The sequence below is a fragment of the Lolium rigidum genome, chromosome 2 (assembly GCF_022539505.1).
Source record: "Lolium rigidum isolate FL_2022 chromosome 2, APGP_CSIRO_Lrig_0.1, whole genome shotgun sequence".
Classification (NCBI taxonomy): Eukaryota; Viridiplantae; Streptophyta; class Magnoliopsida; order Poales; family Poaceae; genus Lolium; species Lolium rigidum.
Window position 1 is genome coordinate 246,362,504 of NC_061509.1, and position 11,815 is coordinate 246,374,318.

Sequence of the window (11,815 nt, forward strand, 5' to 3'; positions counted from 1 at the left end):
AAACCTGCAAAGCACATGAAGGGGCGGAACTTGGGCGGAACTTCCGGTGGACGGAAGTTCCGGCCAAGTTCCGGCCAAGTTCCGGAAATTGGCAAAAACCTTACGGAGACATACTCGAGCCACAAACTCGCAATTCCGGAACTTGCCGGAAGTTGGGCGGAACTTCCGCTGGCCGGAACTTCCGGCCATTTCCACCGGAACTTCCGCCCCTAAAGAGAACACCGAGTCCGGACTCGCGCTGAGAAGCAACTCGCTGAAAAAGACAGGCCGGAACTTCCGCCGAGCTTGGCCGGAACTTCCGCCGGATCCGGAAAACCTGCGGAACATTCGAACAGCAAAACCAATACATCGATCCATCAACTTTTGATGGCTTGTACCTGTCTACATAGACACACATAAATATATACATAGTGTTGACGTCAAACACACAAAACCCAAAAGGGCGGGAAATGTTCTTTCAACGGTACACCATTTTCTGTTTTCTTCTCAGTTAGCATATATATTGTGGAATCTTCTACGCCGTACTAATGTTTCAATATGCTCAGAAATTGGTTGGGAGGTTTAAGAAAAATCTTAAAGTACAAATCTAGATAGGAGTTTGTTCTTTATGTTTGAATGTTTGGAATTGCCACAATGATATTGTTTTTAATAAAAAAATGAGTTTCCATTTTCATTCTTAATTAATCAGAGATTTACCCATTAGACCTGTAGTATTTAGTTCAGTGTGCCGAGGAGCGGGCTACCAATGGACTTTGAGTGCAGCTATCGAGAGATGGTTTCTTCGAGTAGCTTCAACTGATATGTTGGTGGCCTAATAATAGGAATAGTAATGTGTATGCTCGTTGTAATCTTACTAGGGTTTTCTGCTTTCTCTTGGGAGCCGGTTGTAGCAAACTACTACTTGCAATAATGTCCGATTGTGTGCATCACACCAATTGTTGTTGAGACCAGTTGTTGCCCTCCTTTTGAAAAAATGTTTTAGTTATTAGAAAGTGTTTTTAGTTATTAGACAAGAAATATCAACAGAAAGCAAGCCCGCTAAAAAGGTATCTAGCACTTGACTATTAATAATTGATAACTTAATGATAGTACTCCCTCCGTCTCAGTTTACTAGTCTTCCACGTAACCATAGATTGCTAATTTGACATATATAATTTAAATTATATAATGCAAAAAATATCATTAGAAAATAGAACATCTAATTTTTTTAATGATATAATTTTTATAACATATAACTAATGATAACTTAATCAAATTTGCGACCTAGGGGTACACACGCCTAATAAACTGTGAGAGAGGGAGTACCATGAAAGTATAGAAGAACATCTTTTTCTTCGATTAACACCATGTGTGTCTCATTGAATCACGTATTATTGTTGTGAGAAGATCATATTTATGCAATTATGCTCACCTACCCCCCCTTCAAAACATATGTTTTATTCTTTTGGTTATTTTTCGCCTATATATAACTATGACAACCTCGAAAAGGTAGATACAGCTGGTAAGGTGCACATTTCAATCTCACATATGGTTAGAAAATCACACCTGGGCAAGGGTTTCCCTGGTTGATTTCCAAAGCGAGAGAAGCAACAAAAGCAACCTTCTACATGTGCTAGTTTAGAGCAAAATATTGGGAATGAGCGGTGGCGGAAAATAGTGTTGTTCGTATTGTTGGGAGGAATGTGCATTGCCTCCCGGTCATGAAGTCCATGACCAACTCGTCACATAAGAAAGGCTGATGTAATGTATTTTTTGCAATTTGTTCTTGCCTTGTTATTGTTTGGGGACAGTCAAAAAAAGTGTTGATAGTCGCGGGTGGCTAGTGCCATTATTAAAGAAGCTTGAACGTGTTTTGATCATCAATTCTGGAATAGTCAATGTCTCCACTCGAATATACTCCCTTAACCTTGGCTCTGAGTTTAGTGACGGTTAATTTTTTTAAAGTTTGAACAAATACATTAAAAAAATATTCACAACTCTAATATTAACAATGTCATTACAATCTTCACAAAGTATAGTTTCATATTTTATATTCACTTGATATTATAGATACTATTATTTTCATATATACATGATCAAACTTTACAAAGTTTAACTTTGACTAAACCTCAAGCGCAAGTATAACTTGGGAAAGGACTTGACTATCAATTAGCTAACCACATCAAACAGAAGCATGAAAATTAGCTAACCACCTTTCTCATACTACTTGAGTTAGAGAGGCCTTTTGGTGAGGTCAGACTAGCCAATTATTAGTTTGGGGCCGAACAGGTACGGAGGAAAAAGCGAAAAGGAGGGAGATCTACCACACTAGTATGCTCGCCTCCGATGGCCTCTCAGGCCTTGGAGGTAGGGCAGATCCCCGCCTCTCATTGGCAGGAGGGTTCCCGTGTCTTATTCTAGGTTTTTCTGTGTCTTCTATGGGGTGCTGTGGCGGCGACGACATCTTAAAGTCAGAATAAGGTCATCCCCGCCCTATCCTCGCTCCGGTGGTGCATTTAGAACCGTCGGAGGGCATGTGTAATCGTGTGTCCGGCAGATCTCTAGGGACCTGGTCGTTTTTCGTGTTCGTTGGTATGGTTTCAGGTCAGTCTCTTCCGATCTACGGATGTCATCATTGGCGATGATTGCCGCTCTGGTGTGCTGGTCCTTTGGGGCCTTAGCACGACGAATTCCCGTATGTCTGCTACAACAAGCTCTACCACGACAAGTATTGCCCGGGCAAGGACGGCGGCGCACCTTCGACTCGCGCTAGTGTTTGTAGTCATCGCTACGTGGTCCAATGATATATTTGTAATTTTTACTTTTAAGATATTTTGTACCACTGTTGATGATTTTTAATAGTTCGGCGAATTTTTGCAAAAAAAAAAACACTAGCCAATTATTACCACCGTTGGGGCCTTTCTTGAGAGAACTGAATGTCCCCATGGCAGCCCACAGTCGTCACTCTGATTTCCTTGGTTAGCAAGAGTCCATACTACGTTTCTCAGAAATGAAGGCCCCATCGCCAAAAACTATGGCACTATTGCCGCCGGGGGACCACCACCGTCTCTACACGTTACTTTTTTTTTTGAAAAAAGGGAACGGAAGCAACCGTCAGATCTCCCTGACACGTGGGTCCGATACACATTGTAGTCCCACCGGTCATTTACCCAAACCGCAAAGCAACCGAGTGGTGGCCACGGGAAAGCCCTTCCGGCCGACTCTCTGGGACCTTTTCCTCCTCCATGGTTTTGGCACAGATTCCGATGACGAGCTACCAAAAGCAAACAAGCTCTCCCGCCATTACCGACCCAAGCACCGACGCATCAGCGCCCCGTTTCGCCCACAGACAACTAGGCCAGCCCCCCATTGGTTACTCCACGCTCCTGCGCAGCTCACAGCTTACACATACTACGCGCTGCACACTTCACTTCAGTCTCCAGCTAGCTCCACGGCCTGGCGAAGCACCAAGCTAGCTAGCATCTCTCGGGAACGATGGAACTGTCCCGCTTCGTGGCAGCGGCCCTGATGCTCGCCGCGATCGTGACGCCGTCGCCGTCGGACGCGAAGACGACGATCGAGCCGTGCTCGGGCTCCGACTCCTGCCCGGCGCTCCTGGGCTACACGCTCTACGCCGACATGAAGGTCTCCGAGGTGGCCGCGCTCTTCGCCACCGACCCCTCCGCGCTCCTCGCCGCCAACGCGCTCGACTTCGCCGCCCCGGGCGCCGCGCACCGCATCCTGCCCGCGGGCCTCCTCCTCCGCGTGCCCGCACGCTGCGCCTGCGCCGACGGCGTCCGCAAGTCCGTCGCCGTCCGCTACGCGGCGCGCCCCGCCGACACGCTCGCCACGCTCGCCGACGTCGTCTTCGCGGGGCTCGCCTCCGCCGATCAGATCCGCGGCGCCAACGGCCTCGCCGACGCCGACCCGGACGCGCCGCTCGACGCGGGTCAGCCGCTCGTCGTGCCGCTCCCCTGCGTCTGCTTCAACTCCTCCGACAGCAACCTCCCTGCGGTGTACCTCTCCTACGTCGTGCAGGTCGGGGACACCGTGCCCGCCATTGCAGCTAGCTATGAGACCACCGTCACGGATGTCATGAACGTCAACGCCATGGGCAGCCCCGTCGCCGCGCCGGGAGACATCCTCGCCATCCCATTGCCAGGTTTATAAGGATGATCTTTTTCTTCCACGTGTTAGTGATCTCGGTTACTGCATTGTCTAGTATCAGATTAGCTCAGTTTTCTAAATATGATAGTCCTGGACCCACGGAATGTTCTCTGATGATGGCATTGTCGGACACATACAGTAGAATAGGGGTTTTAGTAGATGGTAATTTCAGTTCCCATCATTGCTTTCGCAAAGGCATGCATTCAGGTTTGGATTTAGTACTTCAATATACGATACTGTCATCCATTGCACAACTTCTTCAGATGTACTTACCACATGATTGATCCAGGCCTTCGCCAGGCCCCGAATAGTAACTTTGGTGACAATTCTTATTGTTTTTATATCAAGCAGCTTTGCGTTTTGTTTTGAAGCGAAGTCTCAATTAGCAAGACAGCATAGCTAACTTGCACATTGTTCAGTATGATGGATAGTTCATCTATTCCTTAACAATCATCTTTGAGGTTTAAACTGTCAATGACGAACAAATCATTATGCAGAGTACTCAATTCTTCATGGTGGATCTCTGTTTTTGTCTGCTTTACTTTTGTGATTGATAATTCTCTGGCTCCATTGCAGATTTGAAATCTTCTTGCTCTTTTCTGAACATCAGCATTTGCCTAATATATTTCTGATGATGGTTGCTGTATATTTTTGTTTCTAGCATGCGCATCCTCATTCCCAAAGTCTGCTTCAGACCATGGATTGCTTGTGGCAAATGGAACCTATGCGCTTACTGCTGGCAACTGTGTGCAGTGTAGTTGTGGGCCAGGAAATCTCAAGTAAAATTCAGCTTATACCTTCTCTGTTACACAATGCAGCATTACCGCTCAATTGTTTTACGGAGTATAATTCCTCTCTTCTGTTCTGCACCAGCTTGTATTGCACACCAGCTTCATTGTCAGGATCATGCCCAAGCACGCAGTGTAGTAACAGCAATGTGTTGCTTGGCAATGCGAGCACCCACGCCACGAGTGCAGGCTGCAACGTTTCTTCTTGCAGCTATGGAGGTTTTGTAAACGGAACCATTAAAACTTTGTAAGCACCATGTTGCCCAATGCTTTTCAGTGTATCCCAGTTTTCTAGTATCACGTTTTTAAAATCTTACTTTCCCTTTGCAGGCTAAACACTGGCCTTCAACCGAAATGCCCAGGTAACTGCTGTTGCTGTAATCTTTTCTCTGTAGGTTCAGACCCAGGGCTGTGACAGCATTCCGTTCCGTCCTTGTAGACTCTGCACTACAAACTAGGCATTTTTCACTCTGAACAAGAACACTCCATGCAATTGCCACAAAACTTTGCGATGCGCAAACTGCACCACCTGAATATATCTGTTTCATCAACATACCCTCACAATTCACAAATTCTGCGGCACTAACCCTTGTTTACATGCAGATGCATTGTTGTAGTAACCGACATCACACTTTCTGACTGAATATCAGTAAAATCTCACAAACTCCGAACAAAGTTTAGATTAGTAAACAACACGTCTGACAAGATCTTTAAACTTAAACACCTTGAAAAATGCACATTCTTTGATGTTTTATGATAACTTATGATTATAGTTCAGTTCATTTGATCAGCCTAGTCCTGCTGTTCTGGGTAAAAAAGTTTTGTTTCTGACAGTTCGTTCCACGCAGGGCCACATCAAGTCCCTCTACTCACAGACCCACCAACAATAGTGAACCGTGACTACTCGACGTCTATCCCTCCGCTATCTGCACCAGCACCTGCAGAAGCAGGCGGCGAAATGCCGGAACCCCCGCCGAGTTCGTCGGTGCAAGGAGGGTCCTTCACACTCCCCAGAATGTCTCCAGCGGATGGCCCCGCTGGAAGCGTCTCAGAGGCACCACTTATGACGAGCAAACCGCGGAAAATCCTATCCTGGTTCATTTTGTGTCTGTTTCTCCACTTCCATATGTGAATTGCACCATGTCAACTATTAGTTTTTGATCTGTGTTATGTTTATCTGTTGTAAGTTGTAACTAAAAACTGGTAGTAGTAGCTTCATTTTGGGCAGGCAAGTGGAGAGTATCATATTAGCCATGTTTTTGCAGCTCCATTCTCGAAATAAAAAAAAAATGGTTTTGTAGCTCCTCGTTCTTTCTAGGGGCATCATCCCTTGGAACTTTATTTCATGAGATCGCCCAGCTGCTGGATGCAAGCAGCATCTAAGAAGATATCTTTGCAACATTTGCACTGACCACCGAATGATGTTTTCTTTCAATAAAGAAAGAAGAGCGCTTTATTGATTGGCCGACCAACACTCAAGAAGGAGGTATATATGTACTTCACTTGTACTACTACCAATGAAGTGCAGACTGATGATCCCTCATCAAGATTACAGCTGTTTCTAGATTGAGCAGCCACGCATGGGTGTGGTTCTTTTCCTGATGCCATCTTCTCCGGCTTCAGAAAAGAGAGCCCCAAGTGTATGTACTGATTGTGCCACTACAAAGCAATTTGAGACGAGAGTCATTTGTGTGTTTGCTATTTTGCTTTCTTGCTCTCTCTTTTATTCTTCTTCTTCTTCTCTTTGACGGTTTGTCTGCACCTTTTCTTCTGGACCAAATAAATCCTCCACCACCTGCCCAGCAGATCCGGTGAATGCTTTAGCATGGAGCTTTCAGCTGAGCACATTTTCATGATTCAAGTGCAAGTATACCGATGTAATGGGTGGCTGGTGTGTCAAATTGTGGCCTCCACATTTGCATGGCCGAATTAGGCCGGACAAAAGAACAGTGAACAACCCAACCAATTTGTCCACAGGAACATAGGAGTGAAATGCCATCTCCAAACATCTCGCATTTTAAGAGCGTTTTTTTTAAACGGGGGCAAAAGCTTTGCCCCATTCGATTAATTAATTAAGGAGAAGAGTTTTGACAAGATAGTCCGAACAAGTACAACAAAAAATAAATGGGACTACTCTCCCGGCATGATTTTGCCCAAGTGCTTAGCACCCGCGATAACCCACAAGCGGGCTTCTTTCTTAGTTTTTTTCTAAGATAACGGCGACGGTGGCATGCTTGTTGTTGAAAACCCTTGCGTTACGCTCGGTCCATAGCTCCCAAGTGACTAGAAGAGCAAGCGAGAAGATGGCTTTGCGGTTGGGCATTTGAGAGTTCGTCATGTTGCGCCACCAAAGCTCACTGGAGAGTCCCGCCCAACCCCCCGGTTGAATGTCGGAGTTATGCAACCATTCGGCGACCTTTTCCCAAAGCCAGGTGGAGAATCTACAATGAATGAAGAGGTGGGTGGCAGTCTCCATGGTTTGCTTGCAAAGAGGGCATAGGCCGCAATTTGGCCACCCTCATTTTTGTAGACGGTTGGCGGTCCAAATGCGATTTTGGGTGAGAAGCCAACCGAAGAATTTAGCTTTGGGGGGTGGGGGGGGGGGGGCTGATGACCCACAAGTATAGGGGATCGCAACAGTCTTCGAGGGAAGTAAAACCCAATTTATTGATTCGACACAAGGGGAGCCAAAGAATATTTGTAAGCCTTAACAGCGGAGTTGTCAATTCAGCTGCACTGGAAACAGACTTGCTCGCAAGAGTTTATCAGTAGCAACAGTTTTATAGCAGTAGGAGTAGTGAAATAACAGCGGCAGTGTAACAAAGACAGCAGTAGTGATTTTAGTAAACAACAGGATTAAAATACTATAGGCACAGGGATGGATGAACGGGCGTTGCATGGATGAGAGAATTCATGTAACAATCAAGGTTGGGCATTTGCAGATAATAATAAAACGGTATCCAAGTACTAATCAATCCATAGGCATGTGTTCCGTATATAGTCGTACGTCCTCGCAATGAGAAACTTGCACAACATCTTTTGTCCTACCAGCCGGTGGCAGCCGGGCCTCTAGGAAACTACTGGAAATTAAGGTACTCCTTTTAATAGAGTACCGGAGCAAAGCATTAACACTCCGTGAACACATGTGATCCTCACATCACCGCCTTCCCCTCCGGTTGTTCCAATTTCTGCCACTTTGGGGCCTTGGGTTCCGGACAGCAATATGTGTATACAACTTGCAGGTAAGATCATAAAACAATGAATATCTTCATGAGTCAATAACATGTTCAGATCTGAGATCATGGCACTCGGGCCCTAGTGACAAGCATTAAGCATAACAAGTTGCAACAATATCATAAAAGTACCAACTACGGATACTAGGCACTATGCCCTAACAATCTTATGACTATTACATGATCAATATCATCCAATCCCTACCATCCCCTTCAGCCTACAGCGGGGGAATTACTCACACATGGATGGGGGAGTCATGGATGGTTGATGGAGAGGCGTCGGTGGTGATGGCGGTGATGATCCCCTCCAATTCCCCGTCCCGGCGGAGTGCCAGAACGGAGTTTCTGGTCCCGAGATGGAGTTTCGCGATGGCGGCGGAGTTCTGGACGTCTTCTGGAAATATGGTCGAACCCCTTGGTGTTTTTAGGTCGAAAGGGTTATGTTGCCCGAAGGAGAGCGTCGGGGGGCCGCCGAGGCGCCCACACCATAGGGCGGCACGCCCCCACCTCCAGGCCGTGCCGGCCTGTGGTGTGGGGGCCATGTCAACACCCGGATTTTTAAGTCCAGATGCCTATTATGTCATTCATCGCAATCCCAGGAATATTGTTGTTGCGAGGCATAATAGTTAAGTATCACAGTCATCATTCATTACAAACCATATTGTCTTACAACTTGAATCACATGATCCATATTACAAAAATAGTTGATCTATTGATCAACGAACAAACATAAGTTCATAGCGGAAGCGTAAAGATAAATGGACTCTCTAGTCCACAGGCCAACGCTTGACGTCGGAAGACTCCTAGTTGTCGTAGGCGTCCTGCTGGTCATCTCCTTGGTAGTTCTGTTCATCTTCATACTCTGGCCATTTGAATAGCCATGGATAAAGCCGTGAGTACTTTAAGTACTCGCAAACTAATACTAGTGTAAGTGCTAGCAATTTTATTAAGGGGTGCTAAGCTCTAGTTTATTTGCATAAAGCCAATTTTAGTTCACCAGTATTTGATAAAGACTTATTCGTGTGCTAACTATCCCAAGTGATAACATTAGTGTCATTCCCACAACTCTGTTGTGATTCAAAACAAGTCACCATTCACCATTCATTCTATCAACATTTTCAAGAATCTAACATTGAAAACTGTATGGCCTTTCCAACCGTCCGTAACCGTGGACACGTCTATTCGAATAGGTTTACACTATGCAGAGGTTGCACACTTGTGCCACAACATTTGATTTCATCTGTCGAGATAACCCCGAATCATCGTAAAACAGTACGCGGATCATCAACCATAACCTTTCATTTACAAACCCTAGTATGAGCACCTCTCCCCATGAGCTTGGCCTCCCAGTGAAGACCAACTGTCAACCTGGGAACTGCACAGGGCTTGGCCGTACAATTCACCTCAATTCACATCATTTCTTAACAACGGAGGCAGCCTCGGCATAACCCCTATGATGTGTGTTCAGAGGGAACCCATACTAAGATACATAAATTTCTAGTTAAGCCCTTACCCATAATCAGGTATTGTGGGTGTACTCAAGAATTGGAAAGGTATCGCATCGAAACCAATATCAGTTTTTAATCCAAAAATCACTATCTTCTCTTGGTCATATTCACCTTAAAAATTCATTCAATGGAATGCATCATCATTCCAAAGTTTCAATTTTATTTCAAGTCACATATTCCCATCTAGAGTAGTCAAGTTTTAATTTAGCACTAGCATCTAGTCATGAGGGGTGCTAACTACTTGTAGTGCTAGTTAGGCTAAGTTTGATATTCTTGTAGTACTCTAGCCTTAGACCAAAGTTAACTATAAAAGGAAACTTCAATATTCAAATTTAAAACTTGAACAGTAAAACTTGGGATGGGTTCATGAAGCATAAGAAAATATGAGTGTGCCTTGTTCTTTGTAGAACTTTGCACTTTGCAACAATATTAGCTTGCCTTGGTAGTTCTCAAAGTTCTCCTCCTCCTCCTCTTGGTAGCAACCTTCTTCCTCCGGATATTCTCCGGTGCTAGCGTCTAAATTTAAATACGAGTATAATCACTCAACTAATTCAATGGCTATTCCAAACATCACATATATTCACACAAGCTACTCTAAGCACACAATTAATATAATTAGGGTGCATTGGTGGTGTTGCTTGAGGAAAATAATTTCCTCTCATCACATATGTAAATGATAGTTTCCATAGGGTTCTTGAGGAATAATTTCCTCTCATTGAAATCTGCTTAAGATTTAATTTCTCAAACAATCTGTTATCACCCGATTTTGGCCAAATCAGGAGATGGGCCGTAAGTGAAGATGGGCTTGAAGGACATACACGTGGAGCATCTTCGAAGCGGCCTTGCGCTAAGAGTTTGGGCTAAGTTGCCCATGTATCTGTAATATAGTAGATCGTATCGTGTTTAGAATTAAAAGATAGAGTTTGGCCCGTGCACGGTTAGGTGCACGCCTCAATTAGAAAGTCCCTTGGACTATAAATATGTATCTAGGGTTATCGGAAAAGGAGGACAATCATCGTTCAACAAACACAAATCAGGCGCATCGCCACCCCTTTCTTCGAGGGTTTCTTTCGGGTAAGCACCATGCTTCCTAGATCGCATCTCGCGATCTAGGCAGTATACGTTTATTCGTCTACCTTGTACTGCTCGTGCTGAAGCGTTGTTGATGGCGAGCAGTACTATTTATCCTTAGGTGTTTAGGGGCTTGCATTGATGCTTTCTCGTGCATATCTGCGTGGCAATGCCGTCCCTCGACACCTAGCTGCCCTTACACCCATCTGGGTGTAAGGGCAGCATCTTGCTTGTTCGTTACTTAGTAGATCCGATCCGTTATAGTTGCTCCTTGCCCCGCAAGGATTAGTTTAATATCTGCATAGTTAGGCCTTATGCTGGGGGTCGGACGATCCGGTAGTGCGTTAGGTGTTGTTCACCGTCCTCGCAAGGGATGTTCCGGGAATCAACGTTATGTTGGTTTTTAGGCCTCTCGTAGGGGTAGTTTGCATCATCTTCCGTAGCTGCTAGGCCCGATCACACGTAGGACGTTCCGGTTATGCGGTGAAAACCCTAAGCCTGTCGTGGATCGTTTTAGCTTTGTTTTGATCAAGCAGGATCCCCATGTCATTGCAAATCCAACGTGAACCATGGGGCGATCGGCTCCTTGAGCCGATCCACGTGGAAACCTCGAGAGCCGATAGGGCTCGTATTTAATGTTTACGTGTCTACCATGCAGGAACAATCGAAGCACTCTAACACCTTCCCGATCGGGTCTAGGTCGGTGGCACGCCCTAGCAACCGCCGTGACGTGGCCGGAAGATTTGCGGGACGACGCGAGGTGCCGTGGTCCACTAAGCGGCCTTGGGAGCCTCCCGGCTCTTCGTGTTGCTTAGCCATTGCCCGTCGGTGGGTTTTGGAGGGTAACACATTCTCGGCACGCCCGGTGGGACATCTTCTCGCAACATCCACGTCAACACCGACATCCGAGATGGCAGAGGAACAGATCACATACGAGGATCTTCCTCCTGATCATAAGAAGAAGTACGATGAGCTGAAGGCCATCGTTGAAGCCGAACTCATAGGCTCCTTTGAGAAGACCCGTTCGCACGGCATCAGGTTCAAAGGATTCACGCCACAAGGTGTCCTC

General features: G+C 45.7%; 1 protein-coding gene across 1 annotated transcript; it reads left to right on the plus strand.

Moving 5' to 3' along the window:
• Positions 1–3,474: 3,474 nt before the first annotated feature.
• On the plus strand, positions 3,475–6,067 carry LOC124688466 (lysM domain-containing GPI-anchored protein LYP6-like). Its single transcript, XM_047222144.1, has 5 exons — positions 3,475–4,141; positions 4,808–4,925; positions 5,020–5,181; positions 5,265–5,296; positions 5,783–6,067. The coding sequence occupies exons 1-5, from the start codon at positions 3,475–3,477 to the stop codon at positions 6,064–6,066; spliced, it is 1,263 nt and encodes a 420-aa protein (XP_047078100.1). The 3' UTR covers position 6,067.
• Positions 6,068–11,815: the final 5,748 nt, after the last annotated feature.